General features: G+C 54.4%; 11 protein-coding genes across 12 annotated transcripts, besides 20 other annotated features; 6 read left to right on the top strand and 5 right to left on the bottom strand.

Moving 5' to 3' along the window:
• Positions 1 to 535: 535 nt before the first annotated feature.
• Positions 536 to 571: a tandem repeat.
• A 66-nt stretch (positions 572 to 637) lies between these two features.
• Positions 638 to 723: a tandem repeat.
• Positions 724 to 791: 68 nt separating this feature from the next.
• EKO05_0007343 (High-affinity nicotinic acid transporter) lies at positions 792 to 2,622 on the top strand (the record flags this gene model as incomplete). Its single annotated transcript, XM_059637020.1, has 6 exons — positions 792 to 810; positions 938 to 1,127; positions 1,175 to 1,455; positions 1,513 to 1,677; positions 1,727 to 2,265; positions 2,317 to 2,622. The coding sequence occupies 6 exons, from the start codon at positions 792 to 794 to the stop codon at positions 2,620 to 2,622; spliced, it is 1,500 nt and encodes a 499-aa protein (XP_059493003.1).
• Positions 2,623 to 3,015: 393 nt separating this feature from the next.
• On the top strand, positions 3,016 to 3,864 carry EKO05_0007342 (N-acetylglucosaminyldiphosphodolichol N-acetylglucosaminyltransferase; the record flags this gene model as incomplete). Its single annotated transcript, XM_038947213.1, has 1 exon — positions 3,016 to 3,864. One exon carries the CDS (start codon positions 3,016 to 3,018, stop codon positions 3,862 to 3,864), a length of 849 nt encoding a protein of 282 aa, XP_038794040.1.
• Positions 3,865 to 4,118: 254 nt separating this feature from the next.
• On the bottom strand, positions 4,119 to 5,724 carry EKO05_0007341 (uncharacterized protein; the record flags this gene model as incomplete). The annotated part of the gene is made up of 2 exons (XM_038943335.2): positions 4,119 to 5,135; positions 5,185 to 5,724. The coding sequence occupies 2 exons, from the start codon at positions 5,722 to 5,724 to the stop codon at positions 4,119 to 4,121; spliced, it is 1,557 nt and encodes a 518-aa protein (XP_038794041.2).
• Positions 5,725 to 5,726: 2 nt separating this feature from the next.
• Positions 5,727 to 5,758: a tandem repeat.
• Positions 5,759 to 6,117: 359 nt separating this feature from the next.
• EKO05_0007340 (uncharacterized protein) lies at positions 6,118 to 8,063 on the top strand (the record flags this gene model as incomplete). The annotated part of the gene is made up of 2 exons (XM_059637019.1): positions 6,118 to 6,240; positions 6,393 to 8,063. The coding sequence occupies 2 exons, from the start codon at positions 6,118 to 6,120 to the stop codon at positions 8,061 to 8,063; spliced, it is 1,794 nt and encodes a 597-aa protein (XP_059493002.1).
• Positions 6,245 to 6,304: a tandem repeat.
• Positions 6,307 to 6,336: a tandem repeat.
• A 616-nt stretch (positions 8,064 to 8,679) lies between the features above and the next one.
• On the bottom strand, positions 8,680 to 9,339 carry EKO05_0007339 (ribosomal protein S23; the record flags this gene model as incomplete). Its single annotated transcript, XM_038943357.2, has 3 exons — positions 8,680 to 8,858; positions 8,968 to 9,216; positions 9,330 to 9,339. 3 exons carry the CDS (start codon positions 9,337 to 9,339, stop codon positions 8,680 to 8,682), a joined length of 438 nt encoding a protein of 145 aa, XP_038794043.2.
• Positions 9,340 to 9,688: 349 nt separating this feature from the next.
• Positions 9,689 to 10,534, top strand: EKO05_0007338 (uncharacterized protein; the record flags this gene model as incomplete). Its single annotated transcript, XM_059637018.1, has 1 exon — positions 9,689 to 10,534. One exon carries the CDS (start codon positions 9,689 to 9,691, stop codon positions 10,532 to 10,534), a length of 846 nt encoding a protein of 281 aa, XP_059493001.1.
• Positions 10,309 to 10,365: a tandem repeat.
• Positions 10,535 to 10,894: 360 nt separating the features above from the next.
• Positions 10,895 to 12,562, bottom strand: EKO05_0007337 (Protein-serine/threonine phosphatase; the record flags this gene model as incomplete). Its single annotated transcript, XM_038943318.1, has 3 exons — positions 10,895 to 11,040; positions 11,095 to 11,323; positions 11,375 to 12,562. The coding sequence occupies 3 exons, from the start codon at positions 12,560 to 12,562 to the stop codon at positions 10,895 to 10,897; spliced, it is 1,563 nt and encodes a 520-aa protein (XP_038794045.1).
• A 137-nt stretch (positions 12,563 to 12,699) lies between these two features.
• Positions 12,700 to 12,747: a tandem repeat.
• Positions 12,748 to 12,879: a tandem repeat.
• Positions 12,880 to 13,155: 276 nt separating this feature from the next.
• Positions 13,156 to 13,188: a tandem repeat.
• A 114-nt stretch (positions 13,189 to 13,302) lies between these two features.
• On the top strand, positions 13,303 to 14,876 carry EKO05_0007336 (GCD complex subunit gcd7; the record flags this gene model as incomplete). Of its 2 annotated transcripts, XM_038943248.1 has the most annotated exons (3): positions 13,303 to 13,400; positions 13,465 to 14,751; positions 14,804 to 14,876. In XM_038943248.1, the coding sequence occupies 3 exons, from the start codon at positions 13,303 to 13,305 to the stop codon at positions 14,874 to 14,876; spliced, it is 1,458 nt and encodes a 485-aa protein (XP_038794046.1). The 2 variants fall into 2 exon arrangements, with proteins under 2 accessions (XP_038794046.1, XP_059493000.1); XM_059637017.1 differs by having other exon boundaries at positions 13,465 to 14,876.
• Positions 14,351 to 14,374: a tandem repeat.
• Positions 14,877 to 16,350: 1,474 nt separating the features above from the next.
• Positions 16,351 to 16,354: a direct repeat.
• Positions 16,355 to 16,857: a long terminal repeat.
• Positions 16,355 to 17,918: a mobile genetic element.
• Positions 17,417 to 17,918: a long terminal repeat.
• Positions 17,919 to 17,922: a direct repeat.
• A 311-nt stretch (positions 17,923 to 18,233) lies between these two features.
• Positions 18,234 to 18,271: a tandem repeat.
• A 306-nt stretch (positions 18,272 to 18,577) lies between these two features.
• Positions 18,578 to 19,284, bottom strand: EKO05_0007335 (Phospholipid metabolism protein; the record flags this gene model as incomplete). The annotated part of the gene is made up of 2 exons (XM_038943213.1): positions 18,578 to 19,021; positions 19,132 to 19,284. The coding sequence occupies 2 exons, from the start codon at positions 19,282 to 19,284 to the stop codon at positions 18,578 to 18,580; spliced, it is 597 nt and encodes a 198-aa protein (XP_038794047.1).
• A 35-nt stretch (positions 19,285 to 19,319) lies between these two features.
• Positions 19,320 to 19,367: a tandem repeat.
• A 908-nt stretch (positions 19,368 to 20,275) lies between these two features.
• Positions 20,276 to 20,313: a tandem repeat.
• Positions 20,314 to 20,331: 18 nt separating this feature from the next.
• EKO05_0007334 (uncharacterized protein) lies at positions 20,332 to 21,587 on the bottom strand (the record flags this gene model as incomplete). Its single annotated transcript, XM_038943205.2, has 2 exons — positions 20,332 to 21,328; positions 21,424 to 21,587. The coding sequence occupies 2 exons, from the start codon at positions 21,585 to 21,587 to the stop codon at positions 20,332 to 20,334; spliced, it is 1,161 nt and encodes a 386-aa protein (XP_038794048.2).
• Positions 21,352 to 21,395: a tandem repeat.
• A 426-nt stretch (positions 21,588 to 22,013) lies between the features above and the next one.
• Positions 22,014 to 22,050: a tandem repeat.
• A 281-nt stretch (positions 22,051 to 22,331) lies between these two features.
• On the top strand, positions 22,332 to 23,757 carry EKO05_0007333 (uncharacterized protein; the record flags this gene model as incomplete). Its single annotated transcript, XM_038943383.1, has 3 exons — positions 22,332 to 22,850; positions 22,900 to 23,088; positions 23,137 to 23,757. 3 exons carry the CDS (start codon positions 22,332 to 22,334, stop codon positions 23,755 to 23,757), a joined length of 1,329 nt encoding a protein of 442 aa, XP_038794049.1.
• Positions 23,758 to 27,107: the final 3,350 nt, after the last annotated feature.

Raw genomic sequence — 27,107 nt, 5'->3', positions numbered from 1 at the left:
CGAGACACCCGCCTCACCATCGAAGGCGCGTTTGGGGAGGCGCAACGTCGGGCCACCATGCAGTCCTACATGGCTGGCAGGTTGCCTTCACAGCAAGCATGCGCGCACATCAACTCACGACAAATCTTGCGCCGATGCCGTTCCGATCAGTCGCTCCACCTGGTTCCCATTGGCTCTCTCCGCCACAGCCGTCGATCCCCTCCTTCATCGTCATACCCACGCCGCCATCCCAGCGCTGCTTCGGTGCAAGTGCTGCTTCTCGCGCACTGGCCCTCGGCCCTTCGGCCTTGCGCGCCGTCACGACCAAAGACGTCTTTGCCAGCCACACCGCGCACGGCCATGGCAGCTGCCTCTTCGGGCCATTCGTCGACTCTCCCTTGGCGCATCCCTGCCTCGCAAAACCGCGGGGGTAGCGAAGAGTCCGAAGAGTCCGCGATGGCAACCCAATGGCCGAGGTCGTTGGTAAGCGAGAGGGATGACTGGTCCGTAGTGACTGTTGAAATTGGCCGTCACCAGCAACCTCCTTCTCCGCCTTTCCCCATCTCCGCATCTCCCCATCTCCCCATCTCCCAAGTGCGGGTGCGGACGACGTAGTACAGACGATTTGGTGCGAACGACCGACCGCGTGCTCCCAAGAACCAGACCAGACCAGACCAGACCAAACCTGAGCAGACCAGACAAAACCTGAGCAGACCAGACCAAACCTGACCAGACCAGACCAGAACAGCAAGGAATCACACTGTCGAGAACACCGCTTCCCAGTCTTGCCAACGACGTCGCACCATCTCTCCATGTTCTCCACAAAAGAGAGTGAGTTAAGCTTCCTCTGCTATTCAATTCCATAGCCTTGTATACTCGTACACAGTCAGCCCAGCACTTGCTGGCCCACCCGGCATCCAAGCTGCCGCACTCGAGATCCCCGGCTCACGATGCACAGAGGACGTTCAGGCATCGCCAGATCTCAGTGACCAGAAGGAAATACCCCATTTCGACGGCAACTACAATGAAGAAGCAACCGAGTTTGTTACGTGCCCGCCGCACACGACCGAGGCCAAGCTGGTCAGGCGAATCGACCTTCATGTCATTCCCTTCCTCTGTATCATGTACTTGCTTGCTTTCCTGGACCGGTATGTCGCTTCAAGACCCCAATGAATGCGTCGACTAACGGTACCAGTGTCAACATTGCCAATGCAAACGTGTTCGGACTGAGCAAGGAACTCGACCTGCTTCACGACAACCGCTACAACAACGCCTTGGTCATTTTCTTCATCCCCTACATCCTGCTTGAAATTCCCTCCAACCTCCTCTTGAAGAAGCTCAAGCCAAGAATCTGGCTGTCCATCTGCATGTTCGGCTTCGGAGTCGTGACTATGCTGCAAGGCTTCGTGCAGAGCTACTCTGGACTCTTAGCCACGCGCTTCTTTCTCGGCGTCTTCGAGACGGGAATGTTCCCGGGTACGTTTTATAGACCAACTCTCGTGTACACGTAGCTTGTTGGTCTAACAAGTTTAGGTGCATTTTATTTAATCGGCATGTGGTACCGCCGCCACGAGGCCCAGAAGCGCTATTCTTTCTTCTTCTCCTCGACCACACTCGCCGGTGCCTTTGGAGGACTTCTTGCCAGTGCCATTGGTAAGATGGACGGTATGAGAGGCTACATGGGTTGGCGCTGGATCTGTATGTGCCCTCCCGTCCTGCGATCCTACATGGTTGCTAACCAACTCAGTCATCCTGGAAGGCCTTCTCACCGTCGTTGCCTCCTTCTTTTTCTTCTTCCTGCTGCCTAACTTCCCCGAGGAATCAAAATGGCTTACCGAGGAGGAGCGCGCCTTCGTCAAGGCACGTCTGCAGGTCGACCAAGGCAGATCGGCTCGTGAGCGAAAGATGTCGCTTGGCGATGTTGGCCGCGTCTTCAAGGACGTCAAGGTCGTGATCGGCGGCTTCATGTACTTTGGTCTTATTGTGCCTGCCTACGGCTACGCCTACTTCAGCCCTTCTATTATCCAGACGTACGGCTACAGCCCGATTCAAACTCAACTTCACTCTGTCCCACCGTGGGCTGCTGCCTTTGGCTTCTCCATGTTGGTCGCATGGTTCTCGGATCGACTGAAGCACCGCTTCTTGTTCACCGTCTTCCCCATCTGCATTTGCATCACAGGTTTTGCCATCCTCATCTCGGTGCACAACAAGCCGAATCTTCAGTATGCCGCATTGTTCCTTGTTGCCATGGGTGCATATACTGCGATGCCTGTCATTGTCTGTTGGGTACGTAGGCCATGCTGACACGGGTTCTATTTCTTCTAACGCAAACTCTAGTTTAACATGAACCTCGGTGGCCACCACCGTCGCTCTGTAGGCTCGGCTTGGCAGATAGCTTTCGGAAATGTTGGAGGAATCATTGCGGTGTATGCCTTTCTGAAGAAGGATGCGCCCAAGTATGTTCCGGGATACTCCATCTGCATTGCCTTTGTGTGCTTGAGTGCGCTCAGCTGCTGTGTGTACTTCGTCGCGTGCTTTGCGCAAAACCGATCGAGAGACAGGAGTGTCAGGGATGTGGGCTTGACGGAATACGAGAAGACTGAAATGGGCGATCTGAACCCAGACTATAGATATCTGTTGTAGAGGGGGAGATGAAGGAGACGGTGCCTAAAGAATGATAGCTGAGTGGTAGGGTTGGTCTGTGAAGCTACCTGATACGTTGAGGCGACTCACTGTATGTTTTCTTCGACCGGATTGTGCTGATGCTGTTCACTGTGGAGAATGTTGTGAGCGCGAGACGCATGTTCCATTCGGCTCGTGTAATGTGATGGCGCGTTCAAGCACGCATGCTCCTATTGGCCCGTAGCCACCCACGTCTTGCACGGCAACACCACCTTCCACAACCGCACGCTCGACAATGCTTCGTCTGTCTGGAGCGCGAGGCCTGGGCAAACTCACTCCCTAGCACCTACAACGCTGAATGAGGCCACGATCATCCACCCATTGGTCACCGCCCATCAGCACGCCCCGTCCGCCATGGCGCCCCCGCTATCCTCGCTCTACGGCGTGTCCTTCTTCCTCGCACTCCTTGTCACGCTGTTGGTCGCAGCTTCTCTCCGTCTTCTCGCCATCCTCCCCAACGCACGGCCGAAGACGGCGCAATTGCGCACGCGGCCGACCAGCGCCCGCATTCTCGTTGTGCTGGGATCGGGAGGACACACCCACGAGATGTTCGCCCTGCTCCGCGACCTAGACACACGGAAGTATACACACAGAACCTACGTGGTCAGCAGCGGGGACGCATTCAGCGCGCAGCGCGCCGTGGCTTTCGAGAAGGGCCTGGAGGAGCGAGCGGCGCGGGGTCGTGCCCAGGAGGGAGCGAAGACGGCGCAAGACGAGACCAGCGTACCGTGGACTCGATGGCGCGATGAGACGGAGACCACGGGACGAAATGGGAGGCCGCACTGCGTAGGTCCAGAGCACTACGCAATAGCCACGATACCGCGGGCGAGGAGGATCCATCAACCGCTCTACACCACCCCTTTCACCGCCGCTCAGACCCTCTTGGCAGCCTTCCCGCCACTCCTGTCCACGCCCACTGCCGTTGAGGAAAACACGGCCTCGCTCCCGGCCCTGGTGATAACCAACGGCCCTGCGACCGCCGTGGTTCTCGTCCTCGCTGCCTTCACGCTGCGCTTCTTCAACATCCGCGGCGCTGAGAGCAGGGGGCTGTGTCGCACGGTGTACGTGGAGAGCTTTGCGCGGGTCAAGACGCTGAGCCTGAGTGGGAAGTTGCTGGTCAGGGTTGTGGATCGTTTTCTGGTGCAGTGGGAGGCGCTGGAGGGGTACGGAGGGCGAGCGGAGTATGGGGGGATCTTGGTGTGAGAGGAGCAAAAGAGCTAGCGAGGACCATGTGAGCGTTGTGTATGCACAGCTGGCGTTTGTTTATGATACCCAAGGGCAACGGAATGCATGTGGTGTTTGTTCAATCTTCCATGTTCTCTTACAACTTCATGCTGCCACCACCATCGTACTGTACAAGAAACCCAAACTATATCTACACTATGCTACAAGTGACAGACTCACCCATGCAGATGCAAGTGTAAACACGCCGACCCTTGCCCCTACGCTTCTGGTCTCTAATCGAGCTCCTCGACCTGACTGGCTGCCCTCCTCTTTGATGTCAGCTTCACGCCGTTGGCAGACATGTGCTGCCCCAGTGCCGCGAGCAGCGTGTCCGTGTCCACGGCCGGACTCTCCTTCTTGGCTGCCTGCTTCTTAGCCTGCTCCTGCTCCCATCGCAGCTGCATGGGTGTCTTCATGCGCTCGGCCGCCTTGGCCTTCTTCTGGGCAAAGTCCTGCGCCGCCTGCGCCTTGGGGCTCATGTACTTGGCGTGGATGGGCTTGTAAGGTGCTTCGCTGTCGTGGCGTGCGTTGGCGTTGCGCTCTACTATGTCGCCGTGCAGCTCCTGGCCCAGCGTGTCGGGGAAAGGAGGCGCGACAAGTGTGTAGCTCATCGAGTCGGAGCCCTCGACGATGTTGCGTGTTGTGTCGACGGCGTCGTGGGCTTCCTTGTGCTTGGGGTCTTCGCTGCGGAGGATGGCGCGGCGCTGCTTTCGGAGCTGGCTGTGCTCGATGTTCTCGACCTGGACGGAGAGGGGAAGGGTGGAGGGTGCCCGCTTGGGCTTCTTGTTGCTTGCAGGGTTTCGCCAGCTCTGCAAGGTTGTGATGGGGTGGCGGAGGGTGCCGAGTGTCTTGGACAGCCAGCCCTGGGCAGCCTTCTTGTTGGGCGCTGGGGCGCTGCTGTCGGCTGCCTTTGTCTCCGTCTCCCACGGCCACGCGATCCTGTAGCGTGTGCCGGCGATGTACCGGTGGAAGATCGGAAGACCCGTTTCAGGGTCGTACTGGTGCTCCTTGGGGATCTCAGCGTCGCCGTAGTCGGTGCCTGTGAATGGATCGATGCCTGTGGTGTGGCGCTCGAAGACAAGGTTGTCGACAATGACGTCCTCGTAGATGTTCTGGCCGCTGGGGCCGGACGATGTCGAGGCGTAGGGCACGACGAGACGGACGTTGTCCATGGCCAATGGCATCTCGCTCTCGCGCCTGGGACCGATGTCCTGGTCGCCCGTGTTGAAGACGTTGGAGTCGTAGTATGCCTACGTGGTCAGTGTGCGGTGCAAAGGAGAAGCCGGGCCATGTACGAACCATGTTGACGCCCTGGACGATGACCTCGTGGGTCCTGGGGACGGTGGCTATCACGGTCCCGATGCTGCCCTTGTCCTTGCCCGTGAGGACGACGACGCGGTCGCCCTTGACAATGGGGAAGTACTTCTTGTCGTCGACGACCAGGGGGTAATCGAGGGCGAGGCCCTTTTTCTCGTTGTGCAGGTTGCGGCGGGCATGGACCTTTGTGGGGATCTCGGGCTTCTGGACCTGGGTGGGCTGGACGACGGCGTACTTGCCCTGCTCAACGTTGACGGCGCGGTTGGGCCGCAGCGGGCCCAGTTTCCAGTCCTCGGCGGCGTTGCGCAGGGCCTTGCGCTTGACCTCGAGGATGTTGTCGCGCTCCCATTTTTCGCGCTGCATCCACGTCTGCTTGGCCTCGAACTGCTCGCGCATCAGCTGCTTGCGCTTCAGCCGCTGCTTCTCGTGCCAGACGATGGCGCCCTTGACGTGCCGGATCTCCTTTGCCTTTTTCGCCTGGCGGGCGGCATTGCGGCCGGGTCTTGCGATTAATTGGGTCATGATGGTGGTGGTGGTGGTGGTGGTGGTGGTGGTGAGGGTGAGGGTGAAGGTCGCAGACTATCGAGCCATTCGACGGGCGAGGGGAGGTGGAGGTGCTGGGACACGGGACACGGAACACTGGACACTGCCGGGAGCTCGTCGGCGCGGCGGGAGTCGATGGACAGCCGGAAACTCGTCGGCGCGGTGGGAGTCGATGGACAGCCGGGGTCGTCGTGAATCGTGATGTGGTGCACGGCGAAGTAAATTTGGCATTGGGCGGCGGACTCCCGAGCTAGATCGGACGGGCGCGCAGGCGGTGCACGGCGGCAGAAAGCCCCAAACAAGACCCCCGTCCCAAATGACGCGCTCCTCGCACACTCGACACAGGACAGGACACCAAAAGTTCCCTTCACCATGCCGCTGCTACGGCGCAGGATCCGCTGCCACTTCTGCAACACGCAGTCGCGCCACGCCGTGTCCCACATGCCCCGAAGCTATCTGTGTCCGCAATGCGACGCCGTCAACCACTTCGACGAGGTACCTTGTTCTTGATCTTTTTCTTGATCTTGATCTTGGTCATGATCTTGGTCTTGATCTTGATGCTGCTGTTGATGTGCATGTGCATGTGCATGTAGATGCACACAGCCGCCCCGTCCACACACAAGACACGCGACTGACTGAATGCTCAGCGCGGGCACGTCGCCGACCCCCCCACCGAAGACATGGCCGCCGCCCCCTCGGCCTCGCTGCACTACGCAATCCCACGCTCCTCGTCGCCCGTCCTGCCCGCCATGCCCGCCGAGCCCGAACCGCTGTTCTGCAACACGTGCCAGCGCAATCAGCTGCTGCTCAACAAGACCCTCGCCGAGTACCTCCCGGACGAGGACGACCCCGAGTACGACAGGTACGCCGCCTCGCTCGACGCCTACCGCACCGAGCTCGAGGACCGCTACCCGCAGGTCTGCCCGCACTGTCTCCCTCGCGTCCAGGACCAGATCCGCGCGGCAGGCTACGCCGCCAAGGCAGACAACCTCCGGCGCATCATCGACAGGAGCAGGGAGCACAGCCGCACTGCGCACACGCCGCGCCAGACCTGGACCCTGAGATGCATCGCCCTGGCCAAATGGCTCTACATGGCCGCCGTCCTCGTCGGCTTGTCGTGGCACGCGGTGGCGCTGACGCTGGCGACCACACGCGCTGACGCTCTGCGCGAGCACGCCACGTGGAGCACGTGTTGGGAGCACGCCGTCTTCGCACGCAACGTCGACCAGAGCTGCGTCATGTCCTCCGTTGCCCTGCAGCTGATGCACGCCTCGTTGGTCGCCGATCTCCTGACGATATGGTGGAACCCCAAGCTGGCCAGCAAGACAAACAGCATCACCGGCCGCATGCGAGGCCTCAAGTCGCTGTGGTTCATCCGCGCCACCGTCTTCGTGCTGCGCGCGGCGAGTCTCTTCTACTGGGCGAATGCCACCATCGACCCTTCCAACCTCACGGCATTCCAGAACACGAACATGTTCCTCCTTGTCTCCATACTCCTCTCTTTCACGCTGACCTGGAAGACGGTGCGCATCGTTTACACCCCCGTTGCCTTTCCCGAAGAAACGTACCTCCCCAGCGCCCCCAACACGCCCAACAAACGCCCACGCTCCAGCTACAAGCCCGCACACCCCCAAATCTCCACCTTCGACACCATGGCTCAGGGCTTCACGTCCAGCTTCCAGCTCGACTCCACCTCTGCGCTGCCCCCGTCACCCACGCTCACCGAAGCATCCACAACGAGCCACTACACCGACTTCACGACCCCAGCCCGAACACCCGTGTACCAAGATGACAGCATGGACTGGACACCAACGGCACGCCGCTTCGCACCCTCTGCGCCCGACATCTTGCCTCCGCAGTTCGGCACACGGAGCCCTGTGCAGCCTGCCTCTCCGAGTCTGCAGCGCAGCCAGGAGCCCGTAAGTCTGTTTGCCAAACCCGATCCCAATCCCTTCCGCCACAAAGTCCCCGCTGCGCCCAAAGCACCCGCCCGAGCCGCGCTCGATCCTTGGAAGCCGGGCGTGTGGGCGCCACCACTCAAAGAGACTACACCCAATTTCTTCAAAACGGAGCGACAGACGCGGAGCCAGACATCAAAGGCCAAGGCTGTGGGCGGAGCCGCTGGAGAGGGTGATGAAGGTGGCGATGCAGGCTTGGAGAGAGCAAACGGAGGGAAAGGGCTAGAGGGCTTTGGAGTGCCCAAGAACGTCAAGCGGGATGCCGAGTTGTTTGCGAGTCCCAAGCTCAAGTACGATTACTATGGCACCATGAAGGATACAGGGTTGGAGGACACGTTCAACGGGCTCTTCTCCAAGTAAGAAGCGAGCTGGGCCGGGTTGATGATGACTTCACACGTGGCATTGGCTGGTGTTGGTTGGGAGAGATACCCTGCGGTTCCTGGAGGCGTTGTTTGGTATATATGCATTGCCGGCGCCTGGTTTGATTCACCTGGTAGGTGGCGTTCACGGCGATGCGAATGCACAAAGACCCAAAGAGTGGTCCAATCTCTGTTCGATGACAAAACATGCATGCTACGTGCACCCACTCCCAGTGCTCACGGAAGAATGATGTCATCTGCTCAGCAGTGGAGAGTGCAATGCTCCGTCAGACCGTAGACCGAGGAACGCTTCGACATGAACAATGGGGGATTCGACGCACTACGGCTGGGGCCGGGGTCGGGAATGGGTGGCATGGTGTATTGGACTGCGTGACATGCACATCACGCACAACGACATGTTTGGGCGCTTGCATCAGTCAGTTTCCCTAACTATCCGACAAGCCTGTCATGACTTTTCATATGCCGAGTGGAAGACACATTGATTATCCCCAATGTAAAGACTCCGGTAACCTCCCAAATGATCCGCTTGGTTCCATCATTCGTTCATGGCGGGCTTCGCTTGACGTTCGTACTCTCAACTGCAGTAGTCGAGTCGTTTACGACCTGGGCTTCTCCTTCTTCTCCTTCCACAGAGCCGACAGACCGACACCGGAAACCTTGACGACCTTGAAACGGACACCGGGAATATCACCCTTGGCCTTGCCCTTGCGACCGAAACCAGCGAGGAGCACTTCGTCGTTCTCGTCGACAAAGTTCAAGCAACCGTCGTTGGGGACTGTGGGTGCCGTTAGCCAATGCTCGTTTCTTCCTGGTTGCCACCTCGGCCCATCTTCATCCTCCACCCATCAAAGACAGGCCCAGGGGACTTCTCGCTGGGTACGTACCGAAAGCAGTGACCTTCTTTCCGTTCTTGATCAACTGGACACGGACACACTTTCGGATAGCCGAGTTGGGCTGCTTGGCCTCAACACCGACCTTCTCGAGGACGATACCCTTGGCGTGGGAGGATCCACCGAACGGCGAGGACTTGAAGGCGGTTCCCAAAAGACGCTTCTTGAAGGACAGATCGGCCCAGCGCTGCTCACGGCGGTGGTTGCGCAGCTTGCGCGCGGCGTTGAGACCTCTTGGCTTTCCTGCAGTCAATTGTGAGCATGCGTCCTGCACGGGGGGTTGTGTGGTGCGGGCGAGCGTCGAGAGTGTTGTCGTCGAGCGAGATGCGAGGCAATCGGGAGGGCGTGCTGCGTACCTTTACCCATGTTTTCGGTGTTGACGTGGGATTGCTGGGGACGTGAAGTTAGTAGGCTGGCGAACGAAGTGTTGAAATTCACCTGCCGTCGCTTAGGTCTCTCTTTCCATTGTGCGCCAAGAACTAAGCGGAAGCGGGCTAGCGCACGCCAGGGCCACCAACACCAACATCATCGGCTGCAGGACGTGTCGAACTCCAACATGAACTGCGCATTGCTGACTCGACTCGGACGTGCTGCGACGAATGGACCGATGTAATCTATAATTTCCGTGTCCGGTTGCTGAAGCAGCGACTCGACACGTACCACGCCGAGCGAGCATCTCCACAATCACGCTGCACTATACCACCAGCACACCAACATGGCCACAAGCAGCAACAAGGCCACCAAGGTGCAGGCAAACCGCCTACCAGCACCAGCACTCTTCGTTGGGCCGCCATCGCACAATGCCTCCAATACTTCCCTGCTATCGCCTAGCACAGAAACGAGAAGCCCCACCAAAACCCCCCTCGTCCGCCAGCGCTCCCTCCTCCTGCCAGATGCAAAGCGGCCGCTCCCGCCCACAACGGACACGTACGATGGCGACCATCTCAGCCTCATCAACTCGAACTCTACCGGCACGGCTCCTTTTGTCAGGCGCCAGCGCCAGCAGAACCAGGCAGCCGATGCGGAGGCGTCGTCCCGAGCTGAAGCCATATGGGCGGAGATGCAGAACACGTTGGAGGAAGTAGAGCTGAGCGCTATCAGAGGGCCGGGGATGACGGTGTTTGGGTCTGAGCATTCGCGCGCATTGGACGAATTGCGCAGAGCTCAGATTGAACTCGCGAAAGCGTGGGCTCGCTCGGAAGATGACGGGTCGTCGGCCGAGCAGCCGCGCAAGGTGTCTGATGTCGGGTCGATGGCACCGCCGAGTAAGATGAGCAGGCTGCGTGATGGATCGAATCCTGTCAAGGAGGACAAACTGTCCGACAAGATCAAGTTGGAGAAGGAGACGGAGAAGGACATTGAGCTAAGCAGGAAGCGGAGAGAAGAGAACGACCGCTACTTTGAGAAGGTGAACAAGGGTGTGCAAGAGGTGGTCGTTCGGCTGGAAGAAGTGGCCAAGGCAATGAGGGGAGTGGAGAATGAGAGTAACGAGATCTGGGGTCGTAGTGACGAGGGGACTGGCGAAACTGCAAGTGTGAAGACTGCCCCGAGCATCACATGAGTGTCTGATGAGAGAATGTACGCAAATCACATTTCCACGGCGTAAAGCCAGGTCTTCACACAGCGTGTCTGCATAGAATGAGTCTTCACAGGTGTCTGCATAGAATGAGTCTTCACAGGTGTCTGCATAGAATGAGTCTTCACACAGGTGTCTGCATAGAATGAGTCTTCACACAGGTGTCTGCATAGAATGAAGCTCCACGCATATATGTGCATGTAGCATAAAGTTGAGCAGACCATCTGCAAGGAAACAGCGTCTTTGGGTATCTCGTCTCGGTCCAACTGCTGGACGCAGCCAGTGTCTATTATATAGGTATTAAAGGCATAGTACATGAACGCTCCGTCGTGTGTAGCTTCCTCGTCACGCCGACGAGGGCATTCCTTGTCGTAGAGCAAGCAGCGCGCGCACATCAGTTACGTACTGTAAACCTTCGAGTAAGGGAATGAGGTGCAGCAGTTCGTAGTCTGTAGGGTCGCTAATCCAGCCTTCGATGGGAATGGCATTGTCTGTGCGACTGTCAGTATGGGCAGCGGACAGGGAAGCCTGCCGCAACGACTCACCTTCATGAAAGATGTAGCTCATCGGACTGTTGTCCAGGATCATAACTTTGCTGAGGTCCGGCTCTACCTGCGCAAGATCCTTGATGTAGGCGCCGTTGCGGAAAGTGCAGTGCTGGCGGTAGTATCGGCCAGCAAAGTACTTGCGTTCAACCTCCAACCAGTCGATCACAGGGTCGGCGTACTCTTGGACAGAGGCCGTGAATATGATCAAGTTGTACCATTTCGAGATCTGCAAGCCGTGTCAGCTGTCGTCCAGAAGCTACTCACGAGAAGCACGAACCTTTTTCAGAAACTCATCGCAGAAGGGACGTTTGTGAACGTAGTACAGGATAGGCACCTGCGGGCCGATGATCTGCCCGCCCGCGCCGACTGAAGCCTGAAGTTTCACCTCTACCATGTGGCCGGTCTGGAAGCGACCGCCCTTCGCCATGCTGTGTATCAGAGTTTCATCGAGGTCGAGGATGAGTGTCTTCTGATGCGGTCCCACGGCAGACGCTCCTTTCGCAGAGTACGACGGCTGCCGGCGTGGTACGAGTGGACGTGGGGGTTGTGGTGCTCGTGGAAACTTGTGCTTTGCAGCTGCAGTCATGGGCCCTGTAGGGGATTTGAGTGCGTTTGCAGCTTCTGGCGACACGTGACTATTCGACTGTGCCTTTTTGGCCGCCTTGCGTTGTCTCAGTGCGTCTTCGTTGTGCAGTTTGATTCGAATGGACCGCTTTGCTGGAGCGATCTCCTCGCCGGCTGACGAGGCGTTTGACTTTGAGCGGGTGTGGCGTGATGGAAAGTCGACGTCTTCGTCGCGTGTGTGCGGTCGCTCGCTTTCGATTTCCGAATCAGAGGTAATGGCCGTTGACGTCGAGGCTATAGAGGGAGACCTTGGTGCCGTCTTCCGTGGTTGGGATTGCGCGACGCTCAACCGCCTGCTTGCATGCTTCCCCTTTTCGTTACTGCTAGAGAAGCCAGACGAGGGCATTGGCTCTGACGTAGATTTCTCTCGTCGCGAGCCGGCGACCATGTGGTGCAGAGGTGCAGTCAGAGAGAATCGGCCATCCTCTTGGTAGTAGAAGCATGCGACCAGGTACTGGCCTGTGCAGACAATCGGACTCAGAAGCACGGCAACACCTCCCAGGACACCGTCATAAACACGCTTGGGAAACAGCCATCTCTTTCCGGGCTCGGGCTGTTCGACAGGAGCACTCGCATGGTTCAGCAGCGGCGACTTTTCGTCGTACTCGGACGTGGGGGCATTGGCGGTGGTGGAGGAGCGGAGTCGGTCTGCTCTGTCCGAAGCCATGGCGCGCTCCAGCTTCTCGTCGAGAGACGCTGTGTTTGCGCTTGCATTGCTGGGGAGCTGCGACAAGCTGGACCGAGGCTGCGCTTGGCGTATGTTGCTCTCGGACCCGGTTCGCGAGCGAGCTGGGCTTGGCGGAGGCGTGCCAATGTTCGCCAGAGCACTCAGAGAGTTCATCCTCTGGCGCGGGCCATGCACGAACGGGGTGCGTGGCAGCAGAGACGACGGCGTACGGTGCACGAGAGGCGCGGCGTGAGGGGCAGCCGGGACGTGTGTTTGCTTTTTCTGGGAGGCGGGTGCTTGTGTTGGGGGTGGCAGGTTGCAGGTTACAGGTTGCAGCGTGCAGCGTGCAGCGTGCAGCGCAGACCGGAGGGGCGCGGATGCACGAATGCACGACGTCTGTGGCGGAGGCAGACGCAGGTGCAGACGCAGGTGCAGGTGCAGGCGCAGGCAGGACCACGTCGAGGAGAGGGGGCAGCGGCAGGGCGGTGGAGCGTCGACTCGCTCGGCCGTGCAGGGAGGAGTGACGTTCTCCGCCCGCCTAGCGTGGGCTCGGGCGTGCTGAACTTTGGGAGGCCCGACACTGGACAGTCATCCATCACACACGGACGGACAGCGCCCACGGCACGCACAGCGCACCGACACGCCCGCCGCCATTGCGCCCTGCGACAGACACGCCTCGGAGAGCACGGCCGAGCGCATCGCCTCCACCGCCCCGGCCCACGCGCTTTTCTTCTGCCCGCCATCCCTCGCCCACTGCGAGACACACCGGCAGGCAGGCAGGCAGGCAGGCAGGCAGGCAGACAGACCGGCAGACGTGCCCCTCCACCCCCACCCCCACCCCCATACACCCGCACGGCACCTGCGAGTCCCCAACATCGCTCCACGGCCACGCGCGCGAGCCCGAGCTCCTCGCCATGGCCCAGTCGACCGTCATACAGGCTCCGGGCCTGTCGACGTTCCTGAAGTCGCTCAAGACGACTCCAGTGGACCCCTCGGTCGAGCACCTCATATCGTAGAGCCTCCCCCCCCCGCCAGCCCTGTGCGCCGACTGCAAGCTGACCCCCCTCCTCCCCCAGACTCCTCAAGCGCCGGCAGATCCGAAACTCCCGGCCATGCGCCATCGCGACCACGGCCCTGCTGCTGCGCGTCGTGGGCGAGTTCAAGGGACGAGACGCCGCCAAGCTCGTGGAGCGCATTCGACAGGTCGGCAGGCGCCTGACCTCGGCACAGCCGCGCGAGGTCGTCGTGGGCAACATCGTCCGGCGCGTCCTGGGGCTGGTGCGCGAGGTCGTGGACGAGAACGTCGACGGACAGACACCCACAGGGAGCGAGGCGGCCACCCCCGTGCCGCAGCACGACTCCCTCCACCGACCGACGCTTGCCTCGACCCTGTCCGCCTTCAGCCCGCTCAAGCATGCCGCTGCCGAGCCCATGCACGTCGGCCTCTACGACGGGAACATGTCCGACTCGGGCGAGCTCTCACGGCGGCCGCCCCTGCTCACCTCGCACACCTCGTATGCCCCTCCTTCGGCCGGCCCGCTCGTCAACTCCCTGTTCGGTCTCTTCTCGCAGCCCATCGACACGCCCTCGGCCACAAGCACGCCGACCGGCGCCCAGTCGCCCAGCGCCAACACAACCTTCACACAGCAAAACCTCGAGCGTCTCGGCGAAATGAGCAGAGCCCAGGCGAGCCTGGACTTGAAGGGCGAAGTCATGGAGGGCATCAGAGAGCTGCAGGACGAGCTGGAGACATCCGACAAGCAGATCGCCGAGGTTGCACTCGAGCACATCCACGCAAACGAAATCATCCTCACCCACACAGCCTCGACCACGGTCCAAAAGTTCCTCATGTACGCGGCCAGGAAGCGAAAATTCACCGTGGTCCACGCTGAGACGTACCCACACGACCACGCAGCTACACACGGTGTTCTGCTTACGGGAAAGAAGCGCGAGTCGCACGCAGACGACGACGACGACGACGACGACAAGTGGAAGCCGCTCACCGAAGCCGGCATTCAGGTCTATGTCATCCCCGACTCGCACGTCTTCGCCATCATGTCCCGTGTCAACAAGGTCATCTTGGCTACCCACACGGTTCTCGCAAACGGCAGCCTCGTTGCTGCCGCTGGAGCGCACATGATTGCCAAAGCAGCCAAGGAGCACCAGACACCTGTGGTGGTTCTCAGCGGTGTCTACAAGCTCAGTCCCGTATATCCCTTTGACATCGACGAGCTTATCGAGCACGGTGACGCCGGGGGCGTTGTGCCCTACGAGGACGGCGACTTTGTCGACAAGGTCGATGTCGAGAATCCGCTGTACGACTACGTTCCTGCAGATCTCGTGGATCTCTACATCACCAACCTGTAAGTCACGATCCAACCCCTTTGGGCCTGACTCATACACTGACCAGTCTAGTGGCGGACATGCACCCTCGTACCTTTACCGTATCGTAGCGGATCACTACCGATCCGAGGACATTGCTCTGTAGCACTTTTATCGTCGAGAATAGACAATGACACAACATGCCAACACCAACCGTTGCAGATGCGAGTCTCATCCACGTCTACAGATACAAGTAGTATCCACGCTATAAATACATATCATCTATGCTACCAATACACGTAGTATCTATGCTATAAGTACATATCATCTATGCTACCAATACACGTAGTATCCACGCTATAAATACATATCATCTATGCTACCAATACTTATATTATCCACGCTACAAATACATATATTATCTATGCTACTAATACTTATATTATCTACGCTATAAATACATATTATCTATGCTACTAATACATGTAGTATCTACGCTATAAATACATATCATCTATGCTACTAATACACATAGTATCCACGCTATAAATAAATATTATCTACGCTACAAATACATGTATTATCTACGCTATAAATACATATATTATCTATGCTATTAATACACGTAGTATCTACGCTATAAATACATATTATCTATGCTACTAATACACATAGTATCTACGCTATAAATACATATTATCTATGCTACTAATACACGTAGTATCTACGCTATAAATACATATTATCTATGCTACTAATACACGTAGTATCTACGCTATAAATACATATTATCTATGCTACTAATACACGTAGTATCTACGCTATAAATACATATTATCTATGCTACTAATACACGTAGTATCTACGCTATAAATACATATTATCTATGCTACTAATACATGTAGTATCTACGCTATAAATACATATCATCTATACTACTAATACACATAGTATCCACGCTATAAATACATATTATCTACGCTACAAATACATGTATTATCTACGCTACAAATACATATTATCTACGCTACAAATACATGTATTATCTACGCTACAAATACATATATTATCTATGCTATTAATACACGTAGTATCTACGCTATAAATACATATTATCTATGCTACTAATACACGTAGTATCTACGCTATAAATACATATTATCTACGCTACAAATACATGTATTATCTACGCTACAAATACATATATTATCTATGCTATTAATACACGTAGTATCCACGCTATAAATACATATTATCTATGCTACTAATACACATAGTATCTACGCTATAAATACATATTATCTATGCTACTAATACACGTAGTATCTACGCTATAAATACATATTATCTACGCTACAAATACATGTATTATCTACGCTACAAATACATATATTATCTATGCTATTAATACACGTAGTATCCACGCTATAAATACATATTATCTATGCTACTAATACACATAGTATCTACGCTATAAATACATATTATCTATGCTACTAATACACGTAGTATCTACGCTATAAATACATATTATCTATGCTACTAATACACATAGTATCTACGCTATAAATACATATTATCTATGCTACTAATACACGTAGTATCTACGCTATAAATACATATTATCTATACTACTAATACTTATATTATCTACGCTATAAATACATATTATCTATGCTACTAATACACGTAGTATCTACGCTATAAATACATATTATCTATGCTACTAATACACGTAGTATCTACGCTATAAATACATATTATCTATGCTACTAATACACGTAGTATCTACGCTATAAATACATATTATCTATGCTACTAATACACATAGTATCTACGCTATAAATACATATTATCTATGCTACTAATACACGTAGTATCTACGCTATAAATACATATTATCTATGCTACTAATACACATAGTATCTACGCTATAAATACATATTATCTATGCTACTAATACACGTAGTATCTACGCTATAAATACATATTATCTATGCTACTAATACACATAGTATCTACGCTATAAATACATATTATCTATGCTACTAATACACGTAGTATCTACGCTATAAATACATATTATCTATGCTACTAATACACATAGTATCTATGCTATAAATACATATTATCTATGCTACTAATACACGTAGTATCTACGCTATAAATACATATTATCTATGCTACTAATACTTATATTATCCACGCTACAAATACATATATTATCTATGCTACTAATACACGTAGTATCCACGCTATAAATACATATTATCTATGCTACTAATACACATAGTATCTACGCTATAAATACATATTATCTATGCTACTAATACACGTAGTATCTACGCTATAAATACATATTATCTATGCTACTAATACACATAGTATCTACGCTATAAATACATATTATCTATGCTACTAATACACGTAGTATCTACGCTATAAATACATATTATCTATGCTACTAATACACATAGTATCTATGCTATAAATACATATTATCTATGCTACTAATACACGTAGTATCTACGCTATAAATACATATTATCTATGCTACTAATACTTATATTATCTACGCTACAAATACATATATTATCTATGCTACTAATACTTATATTATCTACGCTATAAATACATATTATCTATGCTACTAATACACGTAGTATCTACGCTATAAATACATATTATCTATGCTACTAATACACGTAGTATCTACGCTATAAATACATATTATCTATGCTACTAATACACGTAGTATCTACGCTATAAATACATATTATCTATGCTACTAATACACATAGTATCTACGCTATAAATACATATTATCTATGCTACTAATACACGTAGTATCTACGCTATAAATACATATTATCTATGCTACTAATACACATAGTATCTACGCTATAAATACATATTATCTATGCTACTAATACACGTAGTATCTACGCTATAAATACATATTATCTATGCTACTAATACACATAGTATCTACGCTATAAATACATATTATCTATGCTACTAATACACGTAGTATCTACGCTATAAATACATATTATCTATGCTACTAATACACATAGTATCTACGCTATAAATACATATTATCTATGCTACTAATACACGTAGTATCTACGCTATAAATACATATTATCTATGCTACTAATACACGTAGTATCTACGCTATAAATACATATTATCTATGCTACTAATACTTATATTATCCACGCTACAAATACATATATTATCTATGCTACTAATACACGTAGTATCCACGCTATAAATACATATCATCCACGCTACAAATACTATCCACACTACTAATACACATAGTATCCACGCTACAAATACATGTAGTATCTACGCTATAAATACATATATGATCCACGTCTACAGATATTCATAGAACGACATCAATCAAGGAGTGAAAACTTGGGAGGAGTAAGGTGTATGCTATTACTCTACAAACAAGTCGTGTGTATCGCGCGTCTACCTCATCTATCAAGTCTACAGGCTCTTCCCGTGCTCCTGGACATGGACATGGGCATGGACATGGACATGGACATGACAAGAGAAGAGGGTATAAACGCCAAGCCCATGCTGCTGTAACGGAACGCCAGTGGAAGTAGAGTTTTGGACCGTAAAACGTGCGTTGAAATCCATCGGGGGCGTGAACGCTAAGATGCAGGGGAAACACAAATATCGTGGAGCAGTGGAAGAGTGGCGTCCATGACTCGCAAGTCATCGACACCACGTGGAGAGTTGGAGGGGGGGGGGGGGGTAGGAAAATGCGCGCGGAGAGTTGGAAGGGGAGAGGAGGATAATGCGTGCAGAGAGTTGGAGGGGAAAAGGAAGAAAATGCGCACGGATGCTTTACATCCTCGCCTCCCTCAGTATCCGGCTGTTCTGCTGCAGCGCCAAAATGTCCCGCTGTTCCTGGAAAACCTGCCTGGCGCGCTCGAGCACCATCTCGAACCCCTCTTTGCCCGCCTGGGCGTTCTGCTGGAAGCGGTCGACGGTGAACTGCTCGATGCTGTTCTTGATCTTCTGCCATCCTCCGCAGAACGCTGTGATTTCGGCGCGTTGGCTAAAGCTGGTCTTGTTGGCCGGCGATGCCGAGTTGGGCGTGTAGACACAGGTTTCGCGCACCTGGAGCAGGTCCGCCCAGGTGATGTTCATCGACGTCATGGTGAGCTTCTTGGCCACGGGGTCGACGTAAGATGTCTCGTACACCATGGAGGTGTCGACGCCGCCTAGGATGGCCGTCACCCATTTCGGCGCGGATTGTTGGCATGTAATGAGTCGTTCTGTGCGCATCTGCAGATATGGTGTTAGCGCATTGTTCGTGTCCATGGCTCGATGCGTCACATCATCCGGCGTGGAGATTGTGCATGTCTCGCTTGGCATGTGAAGGAGGAGTCACTCACGATTCCGGTGCTGGCGTCAACCGAGCGGCTCAGTGTGTCTACGGCGATGACGTGCGGGGTCTTTTCGTTCCATGGCCCATACTTTTGCCAGTTGCTTGTCGAGACTTCTTCCCAAGAGTAGTCGAAGTTGACGGATTGCTGGAAGTACTTCATCGTGTGCGTGCGTGTGGTCGTGTGCCGGTGTGCCGGTGTCGTGTGTGTGTGTGTGTGTGTGTGTGTGTGTGTGTGTGTGTGTGATGAGGTGCCCTTTGGGGATGCGATGCGTGTCAGACGTTCAAGTCAATGAGTCTGATGCGATGAGTCTTGGTGGCGCGTGTGTCGAGGTGATGAAGCGCGAGGGTGCTTGCTGGCTTGTGAAGGGGGAGCCTTGATGAAATTCTTGAGCGCGGGCCGTGGTGCGTCTGAGCGATAAACGGCGTCGGGGAAGTGCGGGTCAATGCTAAGCCGAGAGTTTGGTTGGTTGCAGTCTTTGCTTGTGAACAAGCGAAGGTTGGTTTGAGAGTGTCGTGCTGCACGAAGGACGCTCTTGATGAAGGGGTGATGATGAACAATCAGGTTCGACAGAGAAGCTTCCAGTCGCAGAGAAAGCACTTCTGCTCGTCTTGAAATCTCCACAGATCATCAGCTTCGGGTCCAAGTGTATCTTGCGCCACCACCGATGATTGGCGGGCCTAGCAGATCATTGGGCAAGTCTGAAATCAGTGGCACAGCAGCCCTGATTATCCGTGGGCTGTCGTTGGACGACCGGCTCACACGACAGTCCGAGTCCACCCGTCATGGACAGCGCGCCTTTGCTCCGGCATGTTTGTTTGGCTCAGGGTCACTCTGTTGCAGTCCTTGTGGGCCGCCGTTGGTGAGTTTGGGGTGATGATATTCACACACTGCGGGATAGCCGCGGCAATCGAAGTGAACAAGAGGCAGACAGCAAGAACGAGTGCACCTGTTGTGTGCAGCAGAACAGTGTATTCGAGCAGTGTCAGGATGGAAGGCTTCCAGCTCGACTACCCCACATCTCTTCTCTTGTCTCATTCCATGTCTATATAACCACAGGAATAGGGTCGGTATCATAACTTTTGTATGATGCGCCTGAACGCCAAACCATGCATATGCAGGTAAATAGCAGCTTTCGATGCTACCTCTTCCACCGTCATCTCGTCCATCATCCATCATCCATCATCTTCACCTCCAGTCAAGTCCCATCTACAAGTCCAGTGCCTTCTTGGCCATGGCCAGGGTACCATCGAACGTCTTGTTGCCTCCGATGAAACCGGCGGCGTGGACAAAGACACATCCCTCAATGCCAGCAACCTTGTCAAGCTCGGCGTCGCGAACACCCTTCCAGGCGTCAGGAAGGTCCTTGCGGTTCTGGAAACCGCCGTTCTCCTTGCTGACAGCGCGAATGCGCCACTTGCCCTCTGGCTTGTCCTCGGGGAAGAGAACGTACAGGACCTGTGGGGCAACGCCCTGGGGAATCTGCGACTCCTTCTCGAGCGTGTACAGGTGGTCGGCCCAGGGCATGCCCTCTGGCAGGACCAAGATGCGGCCCTGGGCATCGTACTGCAGACGGTTGTCGTAGGCCGCCTTGACGTTGTGGCGGGCTGGAAGCCATGACTGGGCGCGATCAGTGAGCTCGATGGTGAACTGCTCGCCAACAAACTGCGAGGCCTTCAGGAAGCGCTGATCCTCTCGTGCCTGCTTCTCCTCGTCTGTGCTGGCATCGCCGGTCGAGGGGCCGTAGTTGTAGCGGTTGACGACGCTGGCAATGCTGAAGCCGCGGTCCTCGAACTGCTTCTGGATGCCTGCCTTCTCCACGTCCTTGGGCGAGAAGACGTTGACACCGTTGTCGTTTGCGTCGAATGCCTCGATGAAGTCGGTGTAGATCTTCTCGAAGAGCAGGTCGCGGTCGGCGCCCTCTGGCAGTCCAGTGACAGCCGAGATGATGTCCTTGCCAAAGTGGAGGTAGACCAGGCCGGCGGAAGAGAGCTTGGTGGTGTGGCCGGGGAAGACGGTGTCGAAGCCGCGCTGGTGGTGGTCGTAGCGCTTTGCGCTGTCATCGTACTCGCCGCCGACGTCGACGACGGTGTGGCATTCGGCGAGCTTGGCAGGGTCGCGGGTGCGGACAAGCTCAGCGTCAACGTAGGTGGGGAGGTTCTTCAGCATGGCAACCGCCAGCGACTCGTCGGCGTGGAAGTGGCCACTGCAGCAGGTCAGTATGCGATCCGTGTTCGTGTGCGCGTGCGTGTGCGCGTGCGTGTGCGTGTGCGCGCCATTGCATGCAGCATCTGTGCGTACTTGTGCGTTCCAATCTTGATGGTGGACATGTTGATCTTTTTGGCGGGGTGCTCTGCGGACATGAGTCTGTGTGGTGCGCGGGCAAGCTGGGGGAAGGGCGTCTTGCAGATGCGTGGTGCTGTCGTGGAGGTGCGTGCAAAGAGAGGTCGGAGCAACGATGTCATGCAAACCAGCCACTAGCAGAAACGTGATTCGAGAACTTTTGTCGTGGTGGATACGCGGGCGAGGCTGCCGTGGTGCTTGGGCTTGGCCGATCCCACGATGCCGCGGCGGGCGCTACGCAATTCCGAGGGTCGACATGCTCACTCCTCGCCGCACCGCAACTTGTCCTTTCCCCCTCTTTGCAGGACACCGTGCGGCCGCCCTCGCGGTGCTGGCGACCCGGGCAGACTGGGCAGACTGGGCAGACCGGGCAAACGGTTCCCTTCTGGCCTCCGACCTCTCACGGCCTGCTAGCTCCCCTCTCCGCCTGTCTAGACTCGTGCCGTGTTGTGTTCCTCATTGCGGCATCTATCGTGCATCCAGCACGCGACAGCACGCACCAATAGCCAAATAGCCAACCTCTGTGCCTGACTCCCCCAACACACCCACACACCCACACACCAACACCCACACCCACACCCACACTCATACTGCGCACTTGCCTGCACCCTGCCCACACCCTGCCGTCGACCCTCGCCCTCTGCAGTGCTTCTGCTGGCCTGCGCACGCGAACGAATCTGCCGCGCAGTGGTGCATCGCGCTATTTGCACGTGAAGATACGTCTTCCCCGCCAAGAGCTCCTGCGCAAGTACGCACAAACACAACGTCACGCCCAACACAACAACACAAACACGCGACAGCCGTTGCGCTCGCCCCCGCCAGTCAAGCTCGTCGCTGCACGAGCTTGGCGATAACGGCGCCTGCAGATGTGGTTCGCCCGTGTGCTCTCGTCGACCTTCTTCCTCGGCGCCATCATCTTCACCATCCCCCTGGCCTTTGACATCGGCGGCCGAACTTGCGGCCTGGCTTTCTCGCTGTCGCTCAGCGTGTACTACTTCCTCTACTCGTGCCTGCGACTAGCCACCCCGGACCGCTCCCGCTTCAGATGGTTCCTGGGTAATGTCGTGGCTTGGGCGCAGTGGCTGGCCATACCCGCGCTGCTGATCTGGAGCTTGAACAAGTTCTCCATCGACGCCACAAACAACGCCGGCTGGGTCGAGGGGACGTTTGGCGGCAGGAGGGCAGACTACAAGTCGGTGCAAGATTGGATCTTTGGCTCCGAGGGCCTGTTGCACAACTTCTCCATCGGCGCATGGGACAAGACGCTGCGGTACAGCACGCCAGCCTTCCAAATCGCCGAGGGCTTCTGCAGCTTGTTGGTCATCCAAGCTGCCGGTCAAATCACAAGATGGGTCGTGAATCGCGAGCGCGGCGACAATTGGATGGTACGATGCACACTTCCTCCACCTCCTGCAGAAACTAACACGCGTACAGATTGGGCTCCTCGTTGCGTCTGCCTCGGTCATATCCACCTCTGTATACTTCCTTTGGCGCATCACAACCTTTCCTGAGATCAGCAACGTCGATGCTATCCTCATCGGCGCTGCCATTACGACAGCTATTTTCCTGGCTGGCTGGGGCATCGCAAGCGCACGCGGCAACCCAGTCGAGTCTGCGCTGCTGGTACGTTGGACGCCTGGATGAGTACTTGACCTACTAACATGAAGACAGTTCGCATACGTCACCCTGTGCATCTACCAAATCTTCACCGACTACCAGCCCACGCCCGGCTCGACAGCCGCAGAAAGCGCTGCACCGGAGCCAGCTCTGCCTCCCCTGCCCCCCATCATCATGGCATCCTACACCACTCTCCTCCACGCATTGGGCTCGCTACCGGCTATCATCCACACCGGATTCAACCTCATGGTCGGCGCAGTCATGACCATCACACCCTCTGTCATCATATCTCTCGCATACCGTGTGTTCGTCATGTACGCAGCAGCGCGTATCATTCCAGCCATACGCGAGAGCGGGGCGAGGGCACTGTCGCAGGAACCCAGCCTGGATGATGACGACGAGACATCAAAGATCCTCGGCTTTCTGACTTGGTTCAGCCCCAGCATCATCATCGCGGTCTATACTAGCTTGTTGATGCAGCACTTCGCCAGCGGTAATGGAACGGATGGCAGCGCGGTCACTGGCGAGTGGTGGACAAACCAGGGCGGAGACGCAGGCGGCAACATGTGGAGGTGGATCAACCTAGCCATCACAATGGGTCTGTATGCGATTGAACTTCAGATATCCAAGGCGGACGACGACGGCAGGCTCACCAGCCACTGGAAGACCGATTGAGCGAATGAGTCACAATGTCTGCCTACTACAGTATAATGCAGAGGACCGAGCCCTATGACCGGCGGTTCAGAGAAGGTTTGTACGTACGACAACTGGAGACCATGTCCGAACATCAGGCAAGATGTTCAAGAGCTGCACGAATCGAAGGCAGGAAGCAAGGGTTGGTGAGACCAACGTTCCAAAGGCTAAAAGAAGTCACCGCAAGGTGGGGCGAAAGGGCTCCATGCCGAGTCCGCAAAGGAAGGCCAAAGACGGCCAGGGCAGACGCCAATACCAGCGTCTGCAGGAAAAGAAATCGTTTTGTTTCATTTGTGTCAGCATGACCACGTTTGAGCGCGCATTATCACTTTTCAGATACCCGATTCGAGATCTTGAATGAAACACAGATATTTCGCAATCCGTTTATTTGTCTTTACCTCTGTCCAAAGGCACGCTCTTGAGTGTTCAAGAAAAAACGCAACCTACAACATTATGCGAATCGTCTGTCTAGCGGTAGCTTCACTTCAACATACGCCCACATCTGTCCTGCCACGTTCTCTGTGCCCAACTAAACAAGGATAGCTAGGGTGACGGCAAGACTAAGCCGATTTCCCAGCACCGCTCGGCCTTTCTGCTACCAAGTGTACTTTGTTCCCTCCCATCTCATCTTGTCTTGCTTCCAATCCGCAGCACATCACGCATAGCACGTAGCCTCCCTACGTCCCAACACCCCAGCTAGGACATGTAAACGCGGGAGGCATTGGTGTGGGTATCTATATCTGTGTCTCCACGCACTTGCTGGCTTGAGTGGGACTGGGAAGTAGCCCCATGCACAGGTGATATGCCTCTCCACTTCAGTACGCAAGTAGAGTCGATGGGCGAATCTACTGTCGTATCCTGTAACGATCTGTGGGTATGCAGTTCGGTAAATATCCAAAGTATGCTGTTTGGTATTCGTCTCACAATTGAAATGTATCAATGGCTTTCAAGTACAGCACTGGCGATGCATCTACCTTTTTTGCACCGCTTGCAAGCCTCTGGATTCGGGGCAGTGGGATGGAGCGGAGTGATGCATTTCAAATAACGAGGCTTTCTCTTTCTGTATACACTCAGGCTGACGAGCTGGGTAGGCTGGATATACACATGTTTACATGCATGTTTCCACACAGCTGGTGGTAAAGTGGTTACGAGCAGCGCAGAAACCGGACACTGGGATTGTCTGTCTTGGGGATTTTGTAGGTACTGGAGTAGAGAGGTGGTGCACAAGATTAGCTTCCTAGTCGTCTGTTAGAGGGAAGTGTATGACGAAAAGGTCAACAAATGGTGTTTGAGGTTTATACTGATTTCAAGACTTCTCTTCTATACACGTTACCGTACAGAGCTATTACAACATTCTCTTGACGGCTGTGTACGCTATGAGATTGTGCTTTTGTATAGCCACATTATCTCTACCTATTAGGTACGTGATGGCTTCCCCTGTAAATTACTTACAGGCTTTCTCTACTACTGGAGAGCATATTCGTTTGTCCTGTCTTCACTACAGGATTCTCGGCTCAATATCCAGAGTGGTCCAAAGTTCAATCGACCCTTTGTTGCAAAGCAGCACTAGATCCAGAGACTTCACTTGAGCCTTTCTTTCGAGATGCACCTAATTTCGCCTGCAAGTCCTTTTCCTCGAACCCCTCTCTTTCAGGCAAGGCCCGTCTGCTCGACACCCAAACCTTGATTTTTGTCTCCGTTACGAGGAAATCGGCGTACCTGACCGATCTCAAGGCATCAGGAAGGGCGAGAAGTATTGAATCAAGCCACAGCTCAGGCCCCAGCATGGCATACGTCAGCAAACGAGACGCAGGGCAACCAGTATTCGTGTCCCTGAAGCGCTTCGAGCTCTTGTTCTTGTCGTCGCCACCGTGTCCGTGCTCGTGCTGTCGCGCAAGCAAGCAAGCACTTTTTGGTAGCGACGTGACAGTATTGTGTTTCCCTCACAGTCAGCGCTACTACCTAGCAGGACGTTGTCAGCCTTAATGTCGCCCTACCCTCGCCCTACATGTCCTCATCGGTGTGACTCGGTTGCTTAGCATCATTACCAACGAACCACGAACGTGCGCTCGGCGGAAGCGCAAATCTTGACACAGAATGCCATGGCTCGATGGGATGATAGACGCGCGCTCTGCTGTCGCGACACCAAGGGCGGGCGAGGCTTGACCGCCTGACGGCGAAGTGTGGACGGCAAGGCGTTATGTCGGCGGTACTTGGACGTTACCGCTGTGGAGTTGCGCCACATGCGTGTGCACAACAACCTCGTGCGTTGTTTCGAGGCGTCTAGACCGGTGGGACAGTTTTGGTTGGAAAGTTGTTGCTGTTAACGACTGTCAGCTACTCCGAGGTTAGTGGATCCGCATTTCTCGGGGAAGTTTTTTATTGTCGCCGCAGAATGGAGCATGGACAAAATTTGAACTTAGAACTGTCTTCACTACATTGGCAATTGGTCGGAAACTGCTCCGGAAGCAAACTCAGTGCCATGAGTCGGTTTGCACTTTGCAACATACAGAATGACGGACAATTGATCTTGCGCAATACGTCTTGAGACGGGAGACGTGCATGCATGCAGGTCCCAGATCGTTGGCGCTTCAATGAGTTGGTGGCATTTTCGATTCGTTCCGTATAGACGCTGTAGGTTGCAGGCAGCTTACGCGATGCAGTATCAAAGCTCTGCCAGTGAGGTAGTTTGAGCGATGGCGGAGAAGCGCGATGCGGCGATGGATCTGTGCGCAATTCATGGCCGCCCCTCCGTGAAAAGCGTCGAATCCGTACAGGTATAACAGCGCTTGCTTTACCGCTCTGAGGCAATACAAACGGCTGTATTACCAAACTTCTTGGTGTGACGTTGTGCGCCTCTGTATAGAACCAAGCCGGCACAGTTCAACGATGCTTAGAATCCTTATTAGAAATGCTGGAAGGTAGTGCGAACCATCGGCATGATGAAACCTACAGCGGCGCAATCACCGCAATCACCGCAAATACTGGGTCTAGGGCGGCAGTGTAGCTGTGCCCCAGCCATCGCGGGGCAAGCCACTTTCGATGAGCTTTTAGAGCTTACTATGGTCAAACCAAAAGGCGATGATCAGCAGAGTTATAAAGCCGAAGAGGTGGAGCAGGCTGTTTCTACTTTGCTATACCGATGCGGTTGTCCCGCGACCACGCAAACAGCAGGCATGTAAGTGTGTGGAGGGGACATGGCTGGACTCAGAGTTGCCAAACAGCCTGGCGCGATCGCGTTCTGCTCGATGTTGAGTTCTCGGTACGCTCCGAGATGTTGAGAGATAATCCACCAAGCCCCTTGCATATAGGAATCACGTCACGATCGAGGG

The sequence above is a fragment of the Ascochyta rabiei genome, chromosome 12, assembly GCF_004011695.2.
Source record: "Ascochyta rabiei chromosome 12, complete sequence".
Classification (NCBI taxonomy): domain Eukaryota; kingdom Fungi; phylum Ascomycota; class Dothideomycetes; order Pleosporales; family Didymellaceae; genus Ascochyta; species Ascochyta rabiei.
This window is presented reverse-complemented; position numbering and strand designations above follow the sequence as displayed.